The sequence below is a fragment of the Micromys minutus genome (assembly GCF_963924665.1).
Source record: "Micromys minutus genome assembly, chromosome: 24".
Taxonomy (NCBI): domain Eukaryota; kingdom Metazoa; phylum Chordata; class Mammalia; order Rodentia; family Muridae; genus Micromys; species Micromys minutus.
Genome location: NC_137959.1, coordinates 16,143,795 through 16,169,982, shown reverse-complemented (window position 1 = coordinate 16,169,982; position 26,188 = coordinate 16,143,795). Strand labels below are relative to the sequence as shown.

Below are 26,188 nucleotides of genomic sequence, written 5' to 3'. Positions count from 1 at the left end.
TGCCCACCTGCCTTCCCAATGCCCTCCATTTCAGTGTATGAGGGCTCTAGCCACCATGGGTGATTATGTCTCTGATGGGTTACTTCCTGTCTGTGTCCTCCTCACAAAATGAATGACGGTTGCTTTTCCTTTCCTGTGTCCCCAAGGCCTGGTACATGAGTGCTAGCTACACATTTGTTTTAAAAACAAAAACAAAAAATGAACTCTCTATGCACAGATGTACTTGAGTTGACCTTCATATTTTATGGTTGAAGGGGGTGATTCCCAAGGAGTTTGTGCCTGGCCAGGTCCTGGTGGCTAAACCTGGAGGAGTGCTCAGGTCCACTGGCCCCACTCTGGTGCTGTTCTTGGCTACAACACTCCTCTTTTGTTCCCATGCCAGACAGCTCATCTCCTTTTCTTCCCTGTGCCCGTGTTTAACACCCAGTAATTCCAGAAACTTCTTTCTGATGTGTACTTCACAGTCCCTCAGTGTTGCTCAGAACCCCCTCAACTCAACCCTTGGCCAGTGAAATTCTGACCAGGCTCCCATTCCCTGTTTATCAGTGATAAAAGGCAGCATCTGAAGGGGCTGGAGAAGTTGCCCAATGGTCAAGCACACACAGCGCTCTTGTAAAGACCCAGAATGTTTTCCAGCCTCTGTGTGTTGGGTTGACTCATGACCAGCAGTAACCCCAGCTCTGGAGCATCTGATGCTTTCTTCTGGTCTCTGTGAGTACCAATCAGGACATACCACATGTGTGCACCTGCTCATTGGTATGTACGTATGTATGTATGTATGCATACACACATACACAACTTAAAAACAGATAAGCCAGCATTCACTGAGCACTTGCATGTACGAACTCTGTCATCTCCTCAGCCACATAGCAGGCAGGCAATGATACCATCTTCACTTTTTATATCAAACTGAGGACACAGTTATTCGGGTTTGTATCACCAAAATACCGGGCTGAAACAATCTAAGGATGGAAAGGATTATTTTGGTTCGTGGTTTCTGATAGTTTAGTCCACCATGCTGGGAGATCTGATCAGTTCACCATGGCTAAAGATAACCTTCAAAGTCCTGTCCTTAGTGACAGTGGCCCTATCACTTAGGCCCCACCGATGGCCTCCTCAGATAACACCAACAGCCTAGGAGCACAAGGGACATAAACCTGTGGCCATTTCAGATTCAGACACCGCAGTGACTAACCTTCCCAAGACTGCACAGTGGTTACTGGCGGTGGGGGTTTAGCTTGGATGTAGGCTCATGAGGCCTGGCTCTGGACCCTGAGCACTTCTGCGTGATCCTAGACTGGCCATAGCCTTGTGGAGCTCCCACCAATAGCATGAACTTAACCAGAAATAGCATATGTCAGTTCCTCACCGGGAGACATCTACATCTTCAAAACTATGACCGTATGATTTGTTCATTTTATCAAGGTTCCTATGGTATTAGGAAGAGAAAATGAACTCTGGAGCCAGCCTGGCCTGGGATCCAAACCTCAGCTGTCATTGAGGACCGACTGTGTGCCAGGTACAGAACCAAGGTACTATCTCATTTAACAGATGAGGAAACAGGATTTGAAAGATCAAGTCCTGTTGCATGGCTCACTGTGCAGGAGGGAAATGTGGCAATTTAGTGCGATTTAAAGACACTAGTTGACACTAGTTTGATCCCTCTGAATCTGATGCAAGCAAGTAGTTACAAGCACATAGCATGGCCATGTAGTGTCTGGTACCTAGTAGGCCATCAGATGGCAGCTACCATTACAAAGAAACTCCACCACTGGGCAAAATTGTTCTCTGGCTGTTAACTGCTGGGCTCAACTGTTAAGCAGATGTGGATTTCAGAGACTCTTGAGAGGAGTATCGACCCATAAACGACCTGCCTAAATCACTTGAAAGCCATCTGCAAACAAAACACCCTGGAGAAATCATCCGTGGTCACCCGCTCCGTCACCTCCACGGCCAGCGGTGTCAGACAGCAAACTTCATCTCCTAATATGTGTTCGCCCCCCTCCACTTCCTCAACCTCTCTGTGTGCTGGCAAACAGCGTGGAGACGGAATGTTAACTTTCCCAGGCCTTCTCCCAGATAAGGAGAGATGACACTCGGGCGCTGATCCCCAAGAGCTCCGAACCTGATTCATTTGCTCTAGGTCCCAATAAACAAGAAGGAGGCAGAGTGTCTCGCTCATGGCTCAGTCGGTTCTTCTTGGGGATGTGCTGGTGAGGCTGAGAGTGTGTCTCAGCCACGAGCTCATCAGAGGCTCCATGTCCGTTCCTTCCTGGCCCTCTCTTTTCCTCAACAGGGAAGCCACAGCACAGCAAGGCTTTGCTCATAAAACACTAGAGTTCTCTTCCTACCTATAGCAAATCCATTTCAGCAGCAGCCATGCTGGCCTGAAGGCTACAAGCTGGCGGGGGGCGTGGGAAGAATCCCCCAAATAGCTCAAATGATTCCCCCAAGCAAACAGGAAGGCAAAGTCTAATGTTGGGAAGAGCTTACTAAGGAGCAGACTTCCTCTCGAGTCCAAAGCAAAGTGCACATCCTCATTGTGCTGGAAGGTGTGACAGTACAGAGAAAAGCACACTAACCGTGCAGGTACCAGGAAGGTTCTAGAAGCTAATCCAGAGCTAGAGGCAGAACCTAGAAGAGACCAGAGCGGGGTGTTAGGAAAATCACTGGTGGAGCGAAAGGCAGAAAGTAGGTGGTGAAGCAGTCTCTAAGTGAGGCCCCTCTAAGTCGTGGGTCTTCAGGGGTCCAGGAGATTCATGTGCTTCCAACCACTGTAACGTTCAGGGGACAGGAGTCATTCCGATTTTTCTAAAGGCTCGTGCCCATGCTATCTAAGAAGTGACACACACTAAGGACTCAGAATTTGAAATTCCAGTTGTGTCCAGGATCTCTGCATCCTTCTGCAAAAATGAACATACCAGAAAGTTTATTTTCTAGACCCTTTCATCTCCAAATTCCAGGTTTCTCTGAGATGTGGGTTGGTGACACCTTTCCATTCCATCTGGCCCCCTTTGCTGAGTCATCCTTTGATGACAAAGTACATGATGATTTGCCCTGCATCTCCGCTTCCTGATCAGCCTTGAATTCAGAGTTGGCTTTCCAAAGACCTTGGAGTTGGTGGGTAGTTAGCTCCCGGGGGAAGGTTCTTGCATGCCATCTGATGTCCCTGGCTGCCATCTTCAGACAGTGTGTGGGAGACAGCCCATTCTGTGTGCTGAGGATGGAAGGAGCCACAGGGGATCAGGGTTCAGCACTTTTGGTCTCTTGGCAGCTCCATGAGTGGGTGGCCTTTGGGGACAAAGACTACTTTGGGAAGGGACATTTGGCATTCATACTGAAGTGAATAGAATGTCTCCCCCTACACTGAGGAATGGGTTCATCCAAAATCCCAAGATACTCATCAGATATGTGGGAAAGCTGGCCAAAGCATGGTCTCTGGGGGCTGGAGATCATCTCCGCAGAAATAGTTACGTTGGCAGCTGACTCTTAGTGCATTTGCCTTCATAAAGAGTCAAGAGTGAGGCCTTTGGTCTTGGAAGAAGGAAAGAGGGCCCATCAGGAATTTTCTCTGACAAAATCTTCTAGCTTCTGTTGCAGCAAACTATGAGGAGAGAGAAGGGTCAGGCGTAGAACCATGGCTTCTGGACAGAGGCAGCCCATCTAGAACTGAAGAGGTGGGAACAGCAGCTACCCCTGCTTTGCATGTGCCCACAGACAGCACTGCTGCAGAAGGCAGCCACACTGACCCATTTCTCAGACTCCCAGCTCCAGCATGGCCACTGCCTAGGAAGACCCAGCAGGAAGTTACAGAGCTGGACGCTACACTTTCCCTCAGCCCATTTTCACGAGACACAGTCTGCATCCTGGACCCCCAGGGAGGACAGGAAACCGCTGCTCTCTCATCCATGTCCAGGGTAGACTACTGAAGAGCTGTGGTGCCTCTGCATGTCACTTGGTAGCAACAGAAGCCTACTCTGAAGACAGAAGTGGCCAGGGCCTGTCTGGGCAGATGTCTCCCACAGGAAAGTGGGTGAAGACAGCGCACTGGGACAAACCATATGGCATTTTGGGGTATCCTTGTCTCAGTGGCTTCATGCTGCTCCCAAGGACTCATAGACCCCCGCTTCCTTTGACCCAGGTGGTCTGTTCCACCCACCCTGGCTGCTTCTGACACAGATGGTCTATGGCTGTCCCAGCGTGCTATTTTTGCCCACTTTCCCTTGAAGGGTTGTTAACACGCCTGGCACACACATCCCAACTTCATGGAGGACTTTATGCATCCCGCCACTACACACTCTTTTTGAACTCAATTAAGTCGCCAAATCAAAGAACACACCAAAATACTCTGATCCAATTGGTATGATATAATTTGCCCACCTAGACAAGTCAGACCATCCTGTACAATTCCAGCCCTTATAAATATTCATAACAACCTGTATCCATATGGAGATGTGCAGAGAGAAACATCTGTCTCTCTCTTTGTTGCTTCCACCACTTCCTCCTCTTTCTGCTCTCTCCTAATCTTTTCCCACCTACCTTTCCTTCTCATCCAGTGATAAGCTGGACCCTCCTAGCTGCATAATGACATCATCCTATAACTAGCTATCTATTCTATCTCGTCTGTCTATCTCCTGCATATACACATGCATATACATCATCAGATACAGATGATACAGACACAGATACAGACACAGATACACATGCATATACATCATCAGACACAGATGATACAGACACAGATACACATGCATATACATCATCAGACACAGATGATACAGACACAGATACACATGCATATACATCATCAGACACAGATGATACAGACACAGATACAGACACAGATACACATGCATATACATCATCAGATACAGATGATACAGACACAGATACAGACACAGATACAGACACAGATACACATGCATATACATCATCAGACACAGACACAGACAGATAAATAAGGCTGCTGGAGTCACTGGCCAGACACAGAAAGCATCATCCTTAGCAGCTGTAAATATGGTGTGTGTGTGTGTGTGTGTGTGTGTCCCTTCTATTATCCCCCCATGCCTGTGTCTCCTTCTCTTAGCTCATTCCATGGTTTCCCCGGGAATGTCATTTGTTTTAGGAACACTCCTGAGCACTCTTTTGCCCATTCATTCACTTCATGGATGTTTCCTGTATGCTGCATGCTGTTCTAGATGGCAGAGACAGCAGACAGGACAGACAGACATCCATGCCTATGCAGAATGGGCACGGTCAGCAATGTGTGCAGGTGTGTTGAGGGCAGCATAGAGAGTGGGACTTCTTGGATGCTGGGTCCGAGTGACAGACTCTGTCCTCCTTGCTTGCTGTTCTCCAAACATGGCCATCTGTGTTCACTGAGAAAAGACAAGAATTCGGTGCAAACCATCAAGTCCCCACACAAATGAGAGTCTAGCATGTTAGAAGGATGGATTCTATGGCTGGAGAGAGCTCAGAGGCAAAGTGCTCCTCCAGGGGACTCAGTTCAACTCCCAGCATCTACAGGACAACTCACAACTGTCTATACCTCTAGTTCTAGGGGATCCAGGACCCTCACCCAGACAGACATGCAAACAAGGCACCCATGCACATAAAGATGAGCAAATCGTAAAAAATGGATTAAAAAAGATGGATTTCAGTGGCTTGCCTCAGGCTGGTGTTAAGGCATTGGTTAGCTGTGGGTGTACAACTGTTTCCTTATCTCATTCACAAAAATGCCCGATGAATTAGAGATCTGGAAGCAAAGCATAAAGCAAAAAGCCTAGGAAGAAAACAAGGAGGTCTTTTTTTGTCACCACTCAAAAACTGTATCTGTAGAGAGCCTTTAAGATGGAGATAAGAAGCAACGACAGAAAATATTAAGAAAGCTGACGTTAAAAGTCAAATGCTTACATGAGATAAGAGATATCATGTATCTGATACAAATAATGCAAAGAGCCCAGGAAGGCAGAATTGAACAGACAGGAATGGTGTGCAAAACTCTCCCACAAATTCTTGTTTTTAAAAGACAGATTCATTTCATGTATATGGATACACTGTAGCTGCCTTCAAACACTTCAGAAGAGAGCATTGGATCCCATTACAGATGGTTGTGAGCCACCATGTGGCTGCTGCGAATGGAACTCAGGACCTCTGGAAGAGCAGTCGGTGCTCTAACCACTGAGCCACCTCTACAGCCTGAGAACAAATTCTTTAAGTGAGAAAGAAAAAGCAATTCACAAAAGCAGACATGGTCATAAACTATGCTTGGGCATAGTCTTTCTTAGCCCGTCTTTCTTGCTTCCTAGGGCAGACCGTGCAACGCCGAGAAGGGTTACCCATAAGCCCAGCTCTTCCCTGCTGCAAGCAGCAGGTTTTTGAGGGAAGCCGAAGTACTGCCTGGTCCCTTGGCTAAGAAGCTCATTTTGTTAATGCTATGGATAAGGGGCTAAAAGGACCAAACCCAAAAGCAGCAGGCTGTTGATGTCCCAGTGGAAGCCGTCGAGAGCACAAATGAGACACCGGCCAGTCAGAGAGGGAGGATGCTGAGGCAGCTGTGAGGACACGGAGACATTACTTCAGGGATGAGACTAGGGTGATGCCCAAGTCAAGGCAAGGTCCACCCTAAGCACCACGAAGTGACAGCCGCTGTCTGGCTCTGAGAGGGGCTCTTTAGTATGACGCCCACTAAGAGGTGACCACCCACCACAGTTGCTTATTAACCCCCAGAGTACATAACCACTCAAAGAGATGACCACACCACAGCCCATCGCCCTGTAGCACAGGCTGGCCTGGAACTCTCTATGTAGCTCAGGCTGGATAAGATTTGTGTTCTTCTTGCCTTGTCTTTCCTAGTACTGAGATTGTAGGTGTGCAGCACAATGCCTGGGTGTTTTTCAGGTTTGAAGAAAGAGCCCTTCCTGAGGATGTTTCCTGTGTGTTTTCCTGTGTAGGAGACACTACAATAAAAAAAAAAAAAAAAATCTAGGGCTAGAGAGATGGCTCAGCTGTTAAGACTGTCCTTTCAAAGGTTCTAAGTTCAATTCCCAGCAACCACATGGTGGTTCCAATGCCCTCTTCTGGTGTGTCTGTCTGAAAACAGCTACAGTGTACTCACATAAAAATAAATAAATCTTAAGAAAAAAAAAGAAAAAGAAAAAGAAAAGAAAAAAGAAAAAAAGAATGAAGCCGGCAGAATACTATTTGGGAAGACATTTATTCATTCCCCAAATCAATCCAAAGGAACTATCTGATGCCCTATAAAACAAACTTTTCAACATTTACAGGCTTCCTGGTGGAAGCCCCAAACACAGTCTCTAGAACCCAGCAGCTCTGTTGTGGTACCCTCCAGAAACAGTCGGAGCGCACCGCTGTTTCCTCTCTGGCCTGGCCACTTTGTGAGCCCCTGACCTCAGCACCTGTTTCCGGATCTCTCCTCTACCCAGCCCCGGCTACTGCTGAAGAGCCAGTGACCCCATCACAGGAAGAACACAGGCAGGCTGAAGGACCGGCTCTCTAAAGGAAATAGGTCAAAATACAGTCAAAATTATGTTTGAAAATTGTCCCTTTAACACAAGACTGTGACCCAGCCCTGTGGGGTATGGGTGCAAAGCTTAAAGCTCCTGAGAGGCAGCTTTCTCAGAGTAGCCCTTGGTTTACCCTGGAGGTGGAGCAATAAAGTGGAAACAAAAATAATTGAACAGCTTTGCAGTTAGCTGAACCCAGCAGCGGACCCTAAATAGCTCTCACCTTCCTGGAGCTTGTGGTTCTCGTAAAGCTACAAGACGCATTTCAAAGCTATGAATTTGCTAAATAGAACTTCATTTCCTCTTCTTATTAGAGGTAATTAAATTTATTAGACGTCAGTAAAAGCCTTGTAAACAGAAAATATGAATGCTTATAAAAGCCTGCTCTTTCTTTTCAACCCAATAATTAAGATGCGAGAAGGGAGCGGCTAATATCGGCTTGTAATTTACGAGGTGCCATTCAACCCTGAATCCGAGACAGACTGCGGAGGTATTAAACACCAAAATGAAAATAATACCCACTGAAACGCATTATTTATTAAGTACATAACTACTCAGAAATAAACACATCGCAGAGGAACTTGGTGTGTCTGGTGGAAACGGTGTGTACACATAACCTCCTGCGGCGGATAGATTACCCACTGAGTCAGATTCTTAAATCAAAGTCATGCTTGCTTAAATGGGAACTGCCATGGCAGTCAGCAAGCCCCGAACTGTCTCTCGGCATTCGCCTTGACAGCGGCTCTCAAGGACACTGCAGTGCAATTGTTTGTAACTTCCCAAAAGAAGAGAACTCCACCAGAACATATCTGAAAGCCAGAAACAACAGGGGGGGGGGGGACTCTAAAGAGAACAGCAACAATTAAAAATTGTGACAACCCTCCCTCCCCACTGCATCCCAGGCCTGCACTCTAATGACTAGACTAACACTAATTTGATAATTCTAGAAGCCCAGGAAGAAGTCAATTCGGGCACAATTTTTGTCAGCAATGGGGCAGAAACGTGGGCTTGAGACTCTTTAGAATAAATGGTTATAGAAACAGTGGAAGCTCTATTTCATCCACTGAGTCCTTTGATTTTAAGGTATGTCATTACCCACTTCATCACAAAGACAGGGAGAATAAAACAGAACCAGCACAGGCTGTCCTAAGACATGTTCTGAGACCAGAGATGTCACAGAGGAGAATCAGGACAGCCCCTCTAGAAGCCACAGGACACAATGAAAAAACAAAAACAAAAGCAAGCCAAAACAAGAAAAGCCCCTGAGGTAACAACTAAAGACAGTCTGAAAACTTTTATTTTGGTTTGGGCATATGAATAATGTCCCAATAAAGTTGCTACTGCAAATGTGATTTTGGGGCTAATGTTGAACCCTAAATCTCAATTGTATAGAGGGCAGTGAAGAAAGGAGTGAAAGAAAGGTCTGAGGTACTACGGGACAGATCCTGCTAGCAGTCAGCATGGGTAGGAAGGAACAAGTACCAGCAGAGACTAAACAGGCCTTGCAGTAGGGGAGCACCGGGCATAGGAGAGCTAGGGAAGGCAGAGAGCACTGTGGAAGGAGAAGCCGGAGAGGCCGGAGCAAACGTGACCTTTTCCTCTGGTCCTATAGGAAAAATACTACTTTTAAATTTGGGGGTTCATTCATTCATCCACTTTACTCTAAAACCAACTTTGATAGCTTCTAGAATATTTAAGAACAGCCTCCTGGGGCCGGAGAGATGGCTCGTCAGTTAAAAGCACTCTTTGATGCACAGGATCTAGGTTCAATTCCTAACATGCACACAATGGTTCACGACCATTGAAAACCCCAGTTCCCAAGGATCCAACACACATGTATGCAGGTGAGCAAAACAGTCACACACACGAAACAAATCAATAAATCTTATGAATGAGAGAAGAACCAGAGTCCCTTCACGTGTCTGTCATACCTTGAACGGTTCCTGAAGATGCTGCCCCTCCTCCAGGCGCATTCTGCCTCGGTTCTGAAAGGACTGGGGACAACTTGTAAGAAAGGCTGGGAAACTTTTGAATAGGATAGCGGGACTTTTGAGCTGGGACATTTGACTGTTGTCTAAGACCAAAACTCATCTTCTTTTATACAATAACACACAGACAGAAGCTGTCCTACCCTTGAGGTACCACTGAGCACCAAAGAAACTATAGTACTCAGCAGCAAAAAGCCAGGGTAACAGCCAACTCTCCTGGACCGTTGCCAAGGATCTTGCCAACTTTTGTGGATTTTCCCCTCAGGCAACTTTGTGCTGCTGGTGCTGTGAGCAGCCCCATTTTGTAGAAGGAAAACAAGGGACCGAGAGTTGCTCACAGCCTGCCACTGCCCACGCACGGGCTTAGAGCAGGGCCCTGAAATGCTGTGTGTCGAACTCCAAATGACGCGATCTTGCCACTGTACAGCAGGGCTCTTGCCAGGGCACTGGGTCAAGTAGTATAGGAAGTTACATGGGCAGGAATACAGCTGAGGTCAAGTGCCTGCCTAGTGTGCACAAGGCTGGGTAGGGTGCCCAGCATTACTAACAAAAATCACTGACTCTTCTCTTCAGCCTCACAGGAGGCCTAACACTCTGCACTGGGCCAGACGCACTGTTGTCACTGTGACTAAAATGACAACCACCACTGCAGGTGTGTGGTGACGTCTCAGATACTTTGTTTCTTTTTCATTGTTTTTTTTTTTTTTTTTTTTTTTTTTGTGAACCGGTGTTAAGATTGTATGTGTGTCTGTGCACCTCAAGTATGCCTTGTGCCTACTGAGGCCAGAAGAGGGCATTTGATCCCCTGGACTGAAGTTACAGACAGCTGTGAGCCACCAAGTGGATGCTGGGAATTCAATCCAGGTCCTCTGGAAAAGAAGCAGACACTACTTTTAACCACTGGGCCATCTCTCAAGATAGTTTGAATCGGTGCTAATGGCTAACATGCCTGATGCTTTCCTCCTGCTTAGGGGCTCCCCGCTGATCTTTGGCATAATGTCTGGGTAGCAGCTCACTCCGTGCAGAGCAGATGGTGTGGAACAGAGGATGCAGTGCCTGTTTGTACTCAAAAGACACATGGTGCTGTTGATCGGCCCTGTGCCAATGCAGCTGTCTCCGAAGCATCGTAGGACTGCTTCTATGGCTCTGCTAAACTGTGGCATTGTGGGTCTGTGCCCTCCACCACGTCCCTAAGCTTTAATCTGTGTCCCCTGTGTCTCTGCCTGTAACACAGGGATGGTATGCTTACGTTGTTGTTTGCTTCTTGTGTGTGTGTGTGTGTGTGTGTTTGCCGAGCACGGGCAACCTAATTCTCCAGCTAAATATTCCCGGTGTCATTCCACTGCCCCAGTGGTCTGGTGACTCAGGTTAGTGGAGTCTGAAATCAGTCTTGACAATCTTAAGTCCAACAGGCCTTCCCTCTCTTCTATCTACCCCCTACCCCACCCCCACCCTGCTAAAGCAGTCTAACTTTGGGGCTTTAACCTCTGGAGTTTTGCTAGGTGTAGGTCCCTATAACAGGAGTACCACTGGGCAGTTCTGCAGGACTATGGAGACAGGGCACATTGGTGCAGGGAGGATCTACGGTGGCATGACTGAGCCTCCACCCAACAACAGGGCCCTACACGTTCCCTGCTGGGGTGCTTCCTTGGCCCCTTAATTATAGATCCAACTAAGGCCTTCTGTAGACCTCTATGCCATGACCATTGGCTCACTCTTCAGGGCCCTCGTTTTAGCCCATCCCCACCTTAGAACATTCCAGAGACAACCAGCTCTCCCAAGGAAGCATTACCATCAGCTGAGGTCTGACAACCGGGGTGGGAGGGGGCTTATTAAGACCATGGAGCAGTGTTTCCTGGTCTGCTCAGTGGCCTTGATCTGATGGCCAGGCTCAGACTACTTGTCTGCACGTTGGTGGGAATGGCCTCCTTAGCCACCGTTCAGAACTATGCTGACCACAAACGCCTCAGCTCTACTGCTCTAGGCCTTGATTTCTTACCTCCTGCCAAGGGTCGGCCACGATCTTAGCCATCTTACCTGGCATGGGGCAGTGTAGGATATGGGCAAAGCAGGTGCCATGGGAGCCAAGTTGAGGGGCATGTTTCCAGGGTGGAGAGAGGAGGGAGGTGTGATTTCCATGGCTTTGTAGGCTACAGACAGAAAGCATCTACAGAAAGGCAGGGCTCGGGGGCTTTTTAAAGTAGGGAATGGCCAGGTTAGTTTTGTACCGTCAACTATTTATTGAGCAAACAATTATTTATTGAGCACCTGTTACCTATCAGATAAAGGCCTCCTGGGAATGTTAATTCTACCGAATGGCTTTGGGGATATGAGATGAGGCGTGGAATGGGAACCAAGTAGAATCACATATTTGGTTCTGTAAGCTCGTCCTCTAGTATTTGATAATTTAACATAAAGGTCACCTTTGGCATGCCATGTGTCAAACACTTTGACAACAAGAATGGAAGTGGCCCTAGTTCAGTGCTACCCGCTCTAGACCTGTACCAAACACATGGGGATCTTGGGTCCTACCTACTCAGCTCTGCTGTGATGGGGAGAAGGTGGGTCTCACACGAGTGTGTGGCTCTGTCTTGATAAGGTTTTATCTGGTCTGAATACTCCTGAGTTGGATGTGGCTGAGGGATGTGCTTTTCCCATTCCTGCTAGAGATGTTACTGTCGTCTTTTTTCCTTGTTCTTGTGGTACTTGGGGTCAAATCTAGGGCTGGGCACACGCTAGGCAAGCTGTGTAGCAGTGAGCCACATCTCCAGCCTCCTCTCCTCCCCTCCCCTCTCTCTTCTTTATTTTTTAATTTAATATTTTGAGACAGGGGTTTTCTTGCAGTTTCTGAGGCTGGCCCTGTCACTCTGTGGCATTGGTAGGCCTTTGCATGTTTGTCCCTCCCACACCTCCCTGCTGAGGAGCAGAGATGTCAGGCCTGGGTGATGAGTCTCAGCGCTGTCATTCTGAATGGTCAACCTGGCTTCTCTGAAGCTCACCTCCTGAATCATGAACACACATCGCAGTGACTCATCCACTCAGGCAGTAAAGCTCACCCAAGTCCCACGGGCATTTGTGGCTAAGGAAAAAGCCTTGGAACAACAATCCAAGTTGTTTTACAGGCTGACAAAACTGCCCCTTTCTGAGGTAGAGTTGGGAGGAAAAGGAGGCCATTTTGGTAAGGGACACAGAATCGTTGTCTTCAGTAGAACACAGATGTCTGAGTTCCAAGGTATTATTCCCAAATTCCACTAAACACCAGAAACTTGAAGCCCAATTTACATCATTCACCTTTTATAACTCAATCAATCCCATCTGAGCTTCATTTGTTCCAATCTGTAAAATGGGTATGGTGTAGAAAAAAATGTTTTCCTGGGATACATGTCCTTGCAAATAGGGCAAAGAATCTCTTTAACTATGCTGCGGCTCCCTCTCCCTTGTTCTTAGGCCCCGTGTCAAAGGCTCTTTGGGAAGGTTTTGGGTTCTGGCTGCTCTTGAGTTTAAGAAGGAACCAACAGGTTATCTGTTAGGTGGATCTGTAGTATTAAGGCAGAAAGACTTGGCAGCTTGACAGAGCTGGCAATATGGTAACTAGGCTGCCTTGGCTGCTCCTTTCCTGTCTTCCGCCCTTCAGCCCCACAGGCAGACTGAACGAGGGCAGCTTCAGCACAGCCACACTCATCCCACATGCTCTGGGCAGAGGCTTTTGCTGTCAGAGTCACTGATACGATGGCCTCTGCTGGGCATCATGCTGCAGAAAGATTTCTTTCCCTCCCTTCTAAACGAGGCCCTGGGCAGGAGTTGCCCCTCCCTTCTGCACATGCAGATCACTCAGTGGGGACAAAGAAACAGGAGAAGGCTCAGAAAAACATAAAAAGTAACTAACAACCCCACCCGGGCTGACTGTCCGAAACTCCAGGGGGGTAGGGCGGGGGGCACATGACTTTGAAAACTATACCCAGTGCTTTTCTGGTCAAATGAAAGCAAGCTTCTCACTGAGGGCTAGAGACAGCAAATGGGGCCGGAGTCATACACAGTTAGTTTCAAACTTATGCTGCTGCTCATGGGGAGAAATCAATGTACAGCATATTAAAAACAATCACTGCGGCCCTTAAATGATCCAATAGTTTAGCTTTGAATGCATTCGAGCTAATGGGAGCTTTAATGGCTTCTGACAGGTCATTGCACTGATCAAGGGCCATGTATGAAATACACTGCCTACTAAACTCTGTTTTGATTTTGTTAAAAAAAAAAAACTAAGCATCCATGGTAAACAGGGCTGATTGTTCAGATAGTCACTGGGATGCCTCTCAGCCTGACGCTGGTCAGGAGTTGTAGACGGGGTCGGTGGAATCCTATGCACCTGGCTTGCACCCATTCCTGTTCTAATCACTGTAATCAAGGGCAAACCACTGTCAGAAGAGTTGGGGGTAGGAGGGAAAGGGGGGAGGGATGGGTAAGTTGTCAGCTGTGTAGCTTTTGCTGCTCTGAGAAACCGATTCATCCATGGTGGGGGCTTGGAGGTTGCTGGCTCCCCATCCTTCATTTGGAAGGAAAACTGGGGTCATCTGTGGGGACAGCCGTTTTGCCAAGAAGCAAAAAGAAGCATATTCACCTTCCCTAGTGTCCGAGGCTCTAGGATAATTTGACGAAGGACAGATGCATCTGTGCTTAGCTTTGGACTGCCAGAGGGTGTATGTAGCCTGAAAAGCAAGCAAGCAAACAAACATACAAGCCAGCAAGAGTAGCCCTTAGCATACTTACTCCTCCTGGCTGTTTGGGGATGTGGTCTTGCTGCTGCTGAAGCTTCCAGAGTGTGCCACATGTCACCGTTATTGCCTGGTCAGAAGCCAGAAAATGTTCCTGGGCATTTCTCGACATTCTCCATGGATCTGCATGGGCTTGGGTATTTACGGTAGCTCCATTAAGTGGAGGGAATCACCCAGAGAGCTCGGGACCAGTGAACTCTGAGGATCCCTCTGGCTTAGGATGCTCTTGTATTTAGAAGGGTCAGAGGGTCACTTCAGTACTGGTATCATGAAGGGAGTGATGGTTGTTGTCACACACACACACACACACACACACACACACACACACACACACACACACACACACACGGTCCCACGTGCTAGGCAAGTGCTCTGCCATTGAGGTACCACTCCAGCCCCACACATGATCTTAACATGCCACAAGCAAGATAGTGCCAGATGGCCCAAGGGCTTGGTTCTGAACCACTGCACTTTTGGGAAGCATACTACCGCCTGTAGGCGAAAAACAAAGAGAAAACCCAGGTTGAAAGCCCTTCACTCGTATTGGTGCTGGGCTAGTCAGTAGCTTTTGTAAAGCTGATGAATTTTGTCTAAAGGCAAGTGCAGACAGCAAACAGATCTGTATCTGCTGTGATCCATTTAGCCTGACACATGTGTGGGGGAGCTGGTTCACCTCGGTTCCTTCAGGACTGATGAAAAAGTAAATGAGAACCAAGTCATGCACTGTGCGTCATTGGAAAAGGAGTAGAGGGTCTAGTGGTGGGAGTTAATTAATGCTTCCCTCCCCTGAAGCGGGCTGACCCTCGTCCTTAGGCATCTGAGTCAATAAACAATTGCTGTACACAAGCCATCCATTAGAAGGCGAGGCAGGAGTGTTTTTAAGCAAATCTAAAATTGCCAGGGGTGACCTAACCCTGCTTTGGTAATGGCAGGATGAAGGAATCACTTTTCATACTCTCTCATTTATAAGAAGTTCCAGGCCATCTGCTGAGGGAAAGAAAGAAAAAAAAGAAAGCCATGAAGACCCATCGGGATAAATATGTGTTGGCGGTGTTCTTGGCTCGTCTCCTTAAGCAAACTGCAGCTATCTGTGCTTTCTTGGTGACTGTTGAATATTTTGGTTGGGGTGTCATTGATCACGGGCTGACAAGCACCGTGTAATCACTGAGATGCTGTGGGGCTCACTGACTATGTGTGACCGCAGCGGTTCGGCTCGGTCGAGGGTTAGCTCACACCTCCATCTTCCCTCCACTGTGCCAATCTCAGAGAGGTCAGCCATTTGCCTGGGTCATAAAGCAGAGGAACTGGGTCCAGGATAGCTGGTACTTCCTATCAACCCATGTGTGCCAGGCACGGCCTGTGGCATCATATGTGCGTGTGAATCTGCTGACTCCTCACGACAACTGTCACATCACTACACCTTCCATTGGTAGACAAGATGTGAAAGGGGTAGGTGGCCTGAGGGTCACATGCAACACAACTAGCACAGACCCAGAAGCCTCTAAGGCCAGTCAGAGGTCTTGGGAAACCAGATGGGAATGTGTGGAAAGGAAACTAGCTTCTGGTGAAGTAAGATTTAGGTTAGATAGCAGAAAGAACCGGTGCTGGCAAGGGTCTGAGGTAAGAAAAGAGGATTATGGATGTGCCTGCTTGGGCCTTGGGGGGGGGGGGCGTTCTACCATGTCATTGTACATACAGCAGAATTAGGAACGAGCTCCTCAGCCTCTTCCCTGGACTCTGGAGTCTACCTGAATCCATCTGGTGTCTCACGGGAGCAGGATTATTCCTTTTGCTGACAACCACCGAGAACACCCCTCCAAACACAGCCCTGGGTGCTCTGGTCCCCTTTCAGAAGTCAGTGCGGCTGCCTGCTTTCTCTCTGTCCCCTCCGAGCTGCAGACTCTCCGTGGCTCTCCCAGCAGTCTTGGTGGCAGTCATTACAGCCCGCCTGCGCCTTCCTCCCTCTTTATGGTTGTCAAATTGATTTCACCACCTCGATACCTATGGCTCCCAATGAAACTTAATTAAAAATACCATTTAATCACAGAGTAACAAAGGCAAACTGGATAAACGGCATTACCACTTCAGCGCCTTTTAATCCGTGCCGCTTCGCTCCATCTGAACCTGTTTGGATGAGAATTGCCTTTTTAAATCAGAATCCCCTTGTCTTCCATGCACTGGCCTCTGACAGATCCACAGAATAAACAGTATTTAGTGTGGCATGGATCCAAATATATGCAATCTGCCCAATGGTAAAATCAGCCTTAACTAGAGCAGGCAAAAAAAAAAAAAAAAAAAAAAAAAAAAAAAAAAAAAAAAGTTGCTCTGGAAAATACCTTCTCTGGAAACACACACAAAGCCTGAGCCCAGCATTAGAAAGGGCGCAGGCAATCTCTCTTCTGGCACCCCTCCATTCACTTAGTGATGGATTTAGAAGCTTATTACTAAAATTGTGTCACAAGCCATGCCATGACCCCACTTCTTTTTGTCTGGAAAACTCTCTTCAGGCAGGAGGCTGCTGGTCAGAGCAGGAATGGGTGGGTGCTTGTGGGTGCTACTTGGCGTGGACTCTGCACCCTGGAGGTGGCTGATCGCATCCTTCCCACCACAGGGATGTCTGGCTGCCAAGATTCTCCCTGGAACTGAGCCTGTTCCTCCTCATGACCCTTAGGATCCAGGCATTAGCCACACAGCAATGCCTGTAAGCATAAACTATCTCATCAAGTAGTCCCCTACCTGTGGGAAATCCTCCATGTTGCCCAGGGAACAAGGGTTCCATCTCTGCTCTAGTAGGGATGGTAGGACTCTCTCTCTTTTTTGAAGCTTTGTGACTGCTGTTCCCTCTTCTGGAAAGGCCTTCTCTCCTGCCCCTGGAGAACCTAGCAGGTCTCTTCTGTTACTGGTCACAATTGCCCCTCCATGCCCCACCTAGTTGCTTCCATTTCAAGCCCAAGCATCTACAATGATCTTGTCACAGTTTGGGTTTCTTGACCGTCTCCTGGCAACAGTATAAATCCCTAAGTGGTCATTCCGTACCCGGGCAGACAGATTGGTGGTTGTATCTAACCCAGGACTCCCTGGAATGTCCAGGAGGAAGGAAGATGCAATGCTGGAGTCTGAAGGGAGGAATGCCAACGTCCCCTCACCCCAGTGTAATGCATCTTTTCTCAAGTGATCTGCAACCTGTCAGCCATGAAAGGCTGGTAGGAATTCCAGTAGGTGCAACTGGAGGATTTGAGGAGTCCCTTCGCCCACCCGGCAAGGCCAGCCCCACACTGGCACGCAGGGAGAAAAGCGCGGACACTCTTTGGCTTCTCATCTTTGAGTTCTTTATTGTGTATGAACAGATGCGCACGGCACGTCAGTACAAGCAGACCATGAACACAGTTCAGCGGGAGGAGCACAGACCGAGCACTCAACGCTACTGCTTTCTACTACAGGAGGTTAGCAAGCAGGTTTAGAAAGCGCTGCAAGGGGAGCGGGTTTACAAAATGGTGACAGGGAGCAGCAGGGTCACAGCAGGGCACAGAGGTCACAGACATTGCAAAGCCACTGCCATGCGGTTATGGTGACCCAGGGGTTCACAGGTACCTGGCTTCTAAAGAGAATGCAGACATCTTTATTCTATGTGGAATCTCCCAATTTTTAATTTGTGTACCCAATGAAAGAGAACAAAGAAATATCACGGGGCCTAAATAAACCACAGAGCCAGACGGCCAGGGATGGGGGAGATGGGTCAGCCTGTGACATCTGAAGCCACCTATACTCAAGCTTAGATCATTCCACTTCACCCTGTGAGAATGTACTTCGCCGCTCTACTGAGAGAAAGTCCTGGCTCAGAGACAAAAGGGAGCAACTCGAGGTCTGAGAGACTTGGGTTCCTGCACCAGGAAATCCTAGCTGTTTGTGGAGTGCAGCTTCCGCGGCTAACTTGAGGTGGGAAGGCACCTTAAGTGGAATCCTGGCCACAGCAAAGCCACTACTGTTTTGTCTCCTTCCAAATGCAGAAGGTCTCGGCCAATGCAAGAAAATCATGGGCTGAGGGAAGGGACTAACTAACTGTTGTCATCATTTCGGCCACCAAAAGGCCTCAGGTCAGCAGAGACAAAGGTCACAGATGGCAAAGGACTGCAGACTGGAGGAGGAAGATGGCTTCTTCCAGGTCAGTTCACATAACAACATGGTACATATCAGATATTTCGCTGGATGCTAGAAATTGCTCTAGGTCTGTAGCTTGGTCATCATGTCATTTTCATGTTAGGAGTTGGCATTTTGTTCCCGCACCTCCCACTATACAGTTGAGGAAACTGAAACCCAAGGACATGCAAAGGTTACAGAGTGACGGGTGGGGTAGGTCTTAATCCTGGCACTTTGAAATCAGAGTGTAGGCTTAACATCTCTCCATGGTCTCTCTGATGCTCTGGCTTCACTGGGTTGAGAATTAGATCCTTCAAGCCCCCATGCTACCTGTCAGTACTTATGAGTGGGGGATTCTAGGAGAATCACTAACTCCACGGAACAGACCACAGGGCTGGCCTCTGTCGTTGGATCAGGGAAGTCCCATGAAGACATATGTATGTGTTGTCTAAATCAGCAGTCACCAGTGTGTGCCAGGATGCAACTGAAGAATGGAGTTGTAACTACAATCAAGGTGAATTCATGTCTGTGCAGCCATGGTAAGCCATCTTGGATGGTCTAACCACTACAAGCCATGGTGAGGAACTGGGGTGGATGTCTCTAGTGCTGTCATCCCATGGCTAGGTCTACTTCCGGTCTCTGGAGTGGCTAGCCAAAGAGGAAAGCAGGTGAGGCTTGTCACAGGCTTAGCTCATCCCTGTTGCTGCCTCGGGGACAAAGGGGCTTGGGGGGGGGGATGAGTGAAGAATATCTGGGGGGAGGGAGGGTGCTCTAATTTAACACCAAATCAACTAAAACACAGTAACTTTTCAACATTTCAGTATCTGTGGATTGGGGAGAAAAGCCAAGGATATCTTTTCCTTCTCCACCTAAGACTTGTGCATCCTCTAGGATCTTGCTTCCAGAAGCTGGCCCCTGAGCTCAGAAACCACGTCTGTGAGGTCAAAGGGCAGAGGCATGGACGGGTCATCCTTCTCCCAATATGGCCGGCAGTCTGGTTTCTGCTGGGCTGGTAAAGTCCGGACGACTCGGGACTGGCACCTAGGAGAAGAAGAGCAGGCCGTTAGTCCGTGGGGGAAGTCCTGGAAGCTTCAGACTTCCGGGAAATGTGCACAACAGTGGCTGTGAAGGTGAACGTGAGGTGGGAGCAGTAAGAACACACCCCTGAGGACAAACCATCTCTGAGTGCTGGAGCTTCGTTTTTCCAATTCCCAGATCTGTATCATCTCCAGTGGCGTCGGGAGAGCCCATTGCCAGGGAAATTGAGTTACTCTGCCTTTAAAATGGTGAATTATTTTTTCATTATCTCAACAGTTATTTAAAGTGTGTGATTAAGCCATTATCAGATTTAAATGTTTGTGGGATTTCGATGTATTACTAGATTACTGCGAAAGATTAAATTGAATTTACTGCATTAAAACGTCCAAGAATAGATTAAACAATATTACAGACCAGGATTGACTTTGGAGATCCTGGAGATTTACAAGTGTCCCAGCTTGCTGGGCTCAGAGAAAAGGCACTCCAAGGAGAGAGAGGTTTATAAGGATATATGCAAATAGAGGTTAATAATCATTTCCACTGATGAATAGGTGGAGAAACTTCCACAAAATTAAATTAAGAGGCTAGCAAGAGTTAGTCCCCAAGGAAAACACTTAAATCACGGTTTTTATTAAATGGATTATTCATCAATAGTAGAGAAATTAATTATCATATGCAGCTAAATTATAGCCTGGTAGGAAAAAGTTGGGGTAGCATCCTCACATCTCTGAGGCGCCACTCTCTTGGAGAGTCGAGCGCATCTAAAATTGGGCTTGGGAAATGTTTTGGCTACAGCTCTAGTTATCTGAAAAATGGGGGCCATAGAAAAAAAGGCATGGATGTAGTAAGTAATGAATGGCTTCTTACAGGCAGCGCTCATGCACCAAACCTGTGTTTCCAACAGCCCTGCGGACGCCCCATCCCTGCCCTCCCCCTTGCTGTCAGTTGAAGAGTGGCCACGCCCACTTCAAGTCGAAGGACTGGGTGAGATCCTCATGGAAAGACGTGTCTTCTCCAGGGGATTATTGATGGTGAGGAGATTCCCAGGGGGAAGCATACTTCAACTTTACACCTATTTTCGAATGTGGTTAATTGCTATACCGGCATCCTATGCACTCAATCCGTCCTACATTACACGTAACATTCCAATATATCTTCTGCTCTCTGCATCAGACCCTGATAATAGCGTCTGTTAACATGCACTAAGTACTATTATGTAGCACACCACTTCATAAATAATAAGATTAGCTGACCTCGGGGGCCCCAAGAAGAGTAATGTGTTTAAACGTTCTCATTATTTATTTAAAACAAGAATTAAAGCATCAGAAGCAGATTCTGACAATCCTCTTAGCATAAATATTCAACTGTTTGTGGTGATAAGCACACTCGGCGTGGAGGGGCAGAGGGCACGCTCTACAGCCCACTTCACAATGGGTGCTGGAGACTATGTCGCTTGCTGTTACCCCTCTCAGGGTGTGTCTCTGCAGCTCCTATGACAGTCTCTACATCACTTGAAGACGAGCGGGGAGTTAATATTCAAGGGAAGCTGCGACTAATTACAAAGGGACCCAGCAAAGCTTTTTAAACTGTGCTTTCTCTCGGCCTCAGAATCGGAGAGTAATGCTCAATTTACTGGGCAGGGAAAGTTATTCCAAATTGAGCATTTCAATCTCACAGTGGATAAATTATCCGTGCACATATTATCCTGCTTGGCAGATTAAAGGGCTGTGATAAGTGTCGATCCACCTAGAATATCATAAGGTTTGTAAAAAGTCAATAGAGATGCTTTCTCAGCTGTCAAATGGTTTTGCCTCCTCGCTTTGAGAAAGTATTAAAAATATTCAGACCCATGGCGGAGCTGCATGTACACCGGCCTGTGCAAGCATCCCGAGGCCACTGGCTGTGCTTTCTGGGCAAGCTGCTTACCAGCCTGCTGTCACTGCTCTTACCAAGAATGCACTGTGTGTGTGTGTGTGTGTGTGTATGGACTGGGGGGATAAGAACCTTTGTTGAGTTTCTCTGAGAAGAGAAAGACTGCTGTAAAATTCTTTTCTCAATGGCCAGGAAAGGGGTTAAGTAGGCTTTTGTGTTTTAGTAGGCACACCTGCCCTACCCCTAGCTACAGTCTGGTTCAGGGGCTATAGCAGACTGTGGACAGAATGAGGATGATCTTGGGGCTTCTGCCCTTTTGGATGTTACTGTAGCTCTTGCTCACATCACTTCTGTCTGCTGGGGTCACAGTGTCCCTTAGGTGAGATGGCATCAAAGGGTCATGGTGTGTACTCTGGAGACACTGCTTCTAGGGGACATATCATCTGGGCAGTTCTTCATCTTATGGAGCTGTCTGTCTAGTGGTGACGACAGAAACAAGAGTAACAGCAGTGGTTCAGGAGTTGCTATCTACGCACTGGTTTCCAGTTACCCACAGTCAACCAATGGAGAATTCTAGAAATCATTTGTAAGTTTTAAATTGTGCATGATTCTGAGAAGTGTGATGGGATCCTGTGTCCCACAGAGGATGAGTCACCCGTGTCCCTCGTAACCATGAAAGTACATGACATGAGCCTCCTGGCCCACACCGTCACAATCTGGAGTCACCGAGGTCATCCTATCCTCCTGAAATGGTGACAGAAAGTCAACAGCGGCCTGAGGCTGCAGTAAAGCATTATGCTGGGTATCACCCACCTCAGCCCGGCTCTTCGCTGTAGAGACCTCACTGCACCATCCTTGGGGTGACTGGAACATACGGTATTTTGCAAAGGACAACTCAAATTCATCTGATTTCTACTGCGCTTACTGGTGCTCATCTTTTTCTGTGCTTGTCTTTAAATTAACTCTATCCTAGGCATATATGCGCAGAAAAATGATGATTATTATTAACCATGATTCCAAGCATGCCTGAGGAATCCAGGGAAGTATTTCCTAAAGGTTGTTGTTGTTTTGTGTGTGTGTGTGTGTGTGTGTGTGTGTGTGTGTGTGTGCCTGCCCACAAACAGCAATAACACTGTAACTTTGGTTTGTAGTGATTAAATGAACAGAGACAGTGTTTGGAAGACTATCCAGCGCACAGCTCGGTAACTATGAAATATCACCACAATCATTACCGCCACCATAAGTGCCACTGAGGGACAAGAGGTGCCATCAGTGTCCCGTGTGTTACACTGTGGCTCTCTCCAAAATCCCTTGGGGGGGGTGGTGCTCAGAATGGGTTCTCTAGGGGAAGCTTAGGGGAAGCTCAGCAGTCCTGGCATGGTTCCTTTGTAACCTGAGTCACACAGCCTGTAGCTGAATCTTGAGACGTGAGTGAGGCTTACCCAGTCAAACTGCTGCAGGTTTCCAGTGGCCAGTTTCCAGGGCACAGACGAGGAAGGAGCAGCAGCTAGCAGCCCACACTAAGGAAGGTGCTGCCTCAGGCCTCTCACAGGAACCCCGTGCACAAGGCAGGAGCTCTGAGTGCCTTAAGATGTGTTTTAGAGAGGCCAAGCACAGACCTTCTCTCGGTGGTAGGGGACAGTTAGGAGAGGCCTGTAACTCAATCTGGACCGAACCAGATGGACCTGAGGGCTAAAGCAGGGGCTGAGGAAAAAATAGTCTGCTGCTCTGTGCAGCCCTGACCAGTGCTCATTTCTGCCACCAGAGGTTCTAAGTGCACTGTCTGGTGGAGAAGACTCATGGCAGCTAAGTCTGCACACTGCATGCTCTAGACTCTACTGTCTGACGGAAGGTTTCGGTTGCTTGCAGCCCAAAGAATCTGATGATGCCAGACACTTCCCACCTCAGCCACTGCTCACAGCTTACAAGACCCTACCATGTGTCCTCACTGCTGCGGATACCGTGCAGCCTGAGCGCGAGCTATCTGTGTTTGAAATTAGGAACTTAAGGGCTTTTGCTAGGAAATAAGCCAGTTTAAATGGCCAGAGCCGGAGGGTCTTTCCAGACCATCTAAAAGATCCCACCCAGCTTAGGCTCTTGCCGCTCTGACTGCCAGTAGCTACCCATCATGAAGGCCATGGCTTCCAACACCATTCTCATGTCTTAAGGGGGAAACTTCATTTTTAGATGCTTCTGGAATTAATAAGTAAACCCAGGTCTACTGAGAATATCCCGCCCCTCCCTTGAAACACTTCATGGGAATGGACAAAAACCACAAACAAACAAACAACCCCCTCCCCTAAAATCTACAAGTCATTCAATCCCTCTTTTTCAAATTCCTCTGGCTTCCACTCAAATGACTCAATGGACCACCGTCGGGGCTCTTGGCAGTTCAGGATGGTTCTCCGGAGGTCCTGCAGCCCCCCACCCGGAGGTAACTCACTGATTTCCCCCAGGGCTTCACTCTCAGCTGGGTGATCAAGATGGCAGCTACATTAGTGAACATTGGCCACCATGCTAAAATTAACCACTTTAGCTAAAGTGTGTGTTAATTATGGGTATGCAAGCAGTCAATAAAGGTTAATGCAAAAGCCAAAGGATACATTTCTTCCCTTATCCTGTCACTTTGCAGACTAAATGACCAACATTATACTTTGTGTTTTTAATCAATAGGTTTTACAGTAATGTGCTGGCCATTGATTTTAAGAAAAACACATATGGTCATCTTCCTTATCCCTAAATTTTGCAACAAACAGAGGAGGGCAGGTAACATTTCCTATACTCTCCAGACAACGATAAAGGTTCAGGACAAAGTTTCTGCTAATAGACTCATGAAGGTGGACAAGCTAAAGACATATACAAACTTCATGGAGAAATACTATCAAGCACAAGCCAAGAAGAGACAAGAAAAAAAATAAACCCCTAACTGAGGGTTCTTTACTGGGGAAGAGGAAAGCAGACGCTGAGGAAAATAACCACAAGCTGTTGTTTGACGTGCCCAGTGCTGTGGTCCCCCCACCCCGTCCTCTAAAAGAGATGGTAGGGGCTAGATTCCTACTCAAACAAGGCCTGCCTTATCCTAGGTTAACCTGAGGCAGGCAGAAGCTGGGTGGGCTCGGCCCTTTGAATTACATCCTATCTTTATCGTGGATTTCCATTTTGATCAGAATGGATGCTGTTTATCAACTACTTATTCTTGCCCAAACTGAGATCTACAGGAGATTTCAAATTGTGTGTGTGTGTTGAGGGTGAGGTTGGGAGGGGTGGACTTTTTTTTTTTTTCTTATTTCTAGGAAACTTGCTATAACAAATGACTGAACAACCTTACTTTTCTTTCTTTTCATCCCTAGGACTTTGAAGTTCTTACGGGTGTTATCTACAGAAATTCCTGTTTATCCTTCAAGTGCAGTATGCTCTGTCTCATTATAGCCTCGGGGTGACCTTGGGAGCATATCTCAAATTCCCAGGTTTCTCAGCTGTTACACAAGTGCACAGTCCTCTGCTCTGCTGGGTTACGTGGAGATGAGATCAAGTCATGCATATGAGGCCCCCCCACAGTATGGAAAGTGCACACAAACGCAATCATGCCAACACACACACCTCCTATAAGGCACGCATCCCAGTTTTAAAATGCAGCTGATAATGTAATGTTATCCAGGAAGGCTCTTAGCAAATTAAAAAAAAAAAAAAAAACCAAACAAACAAAAAACCGAATTGATGCTTATAAAAGCAAGACAAGCTTAAACTACTAACTTTACCAGAAACTCCAATGACTAATGAAGTGTATTTTTCTAGTCAGAATCCCCCCTGGGATTTTCGCCTACGATGAGGAGGTGATGGTCACTCTGGCTAAAGGTAGTGGGGAGACGGCTTTCAGATCCCAGAAAACCCAAATCCATTCTCTCATAATACACACCAGCCTCAAGGCTTATGGGGCCTCAGGGAAGAAGCACTGGGGAGAGCCCCACTAACCCACAAAGCCCAGGAGCAGCACGAAGAAAGCAGAAAACAGTTACTGGAAGAGCCGGCCTGCTCACAGAAGTCGTGGCTATGAAAATACCGGTCTGACTCAGTGTCTCTGGGCAACCAGAGTCTGCACATCTGCCACAGAGTGAGGCAGTGCTGCCATCAGCATGGCTGCATGGTCCCTACACATGCACAGTTTAAGGGACTTGTCCGTGCTGTCCACCTTAAAACCACCGTTTACAACCTGACGTGGGGCCGTCTCTCTGTTATGTTTCCACGGCCTCACTGGGCTTTGTTTCGGTTTATTTTGGTGGTGAGCATGTGTGTAGGCAGAGATACAGAGATCGAGGCCTTAGGCTGGTGCTTGCAGAGGGAATGTCTTATCAGCTGTCCATTAAAAAACCTATGGCCTATAGGAAAGAGTAGACTAGGAGGTGGGACATCCGGGAGGCAGAAAGAACTCTGGGCTAGACCTAGGCACAGGGGATTTTCCAGGGAAGATGTGACCAGACAGACACATGGTACCTGAGCACAGGTAACTAGTCACATGGCAGAATGCAGATTAGAGTAAATGGGTTACAGTGAGTTATGATCCAGTCAGAGACGAGCGTAGGTATATGGCCAAGGTATTTGTAAAGATATTTTGAGTGTGAGTCCTATTTCTGGACGAATGGGGCTGGGAGGAAGAACCTGACCAAACTTCTACGGGTCTACGATTCTAGCCTGAAGAAGAAAAAGCTGGAGGATTGTGAGTTTAAAGCCAGTCCGAGTTACTGAGAATCATATATATGTATGTGTATATGTGAATGTATACATATTTATAGTATACTTATGCATATGTATACATAGACATACACACATACATATAATATGTATACCTACATATGTCTAC

At 47.4% G+C, this 26,188-nt stretch overlaps 1 protein-coding gene across 1 annotated transcript in view; it reads right to left on the bottom strand.

The window, feature by feature from the left end:
• Positions 1–17,589: 17,589 nt before the first annotated feature.
• FTO (FTO alpha-ketoglutarate dependent dioxygenase) overlaps positions 17,590–26,188 on the bottom strand; it is a 327,644-nt gene continuing 319,045 nt past the window's right edge. Inside the window, exon 9 of the mRNA XM_080937058.1 lies at positions 17,590–19,461. Coding sequence (XP_080793184.1) covers positions 19,308–19,461 — 154 coding nt within the window. The 3' untranslated portion in view covers positions 17,590–19,307. The remainder of the gene's footprint in view (positions 19,462–26,188) is intronic.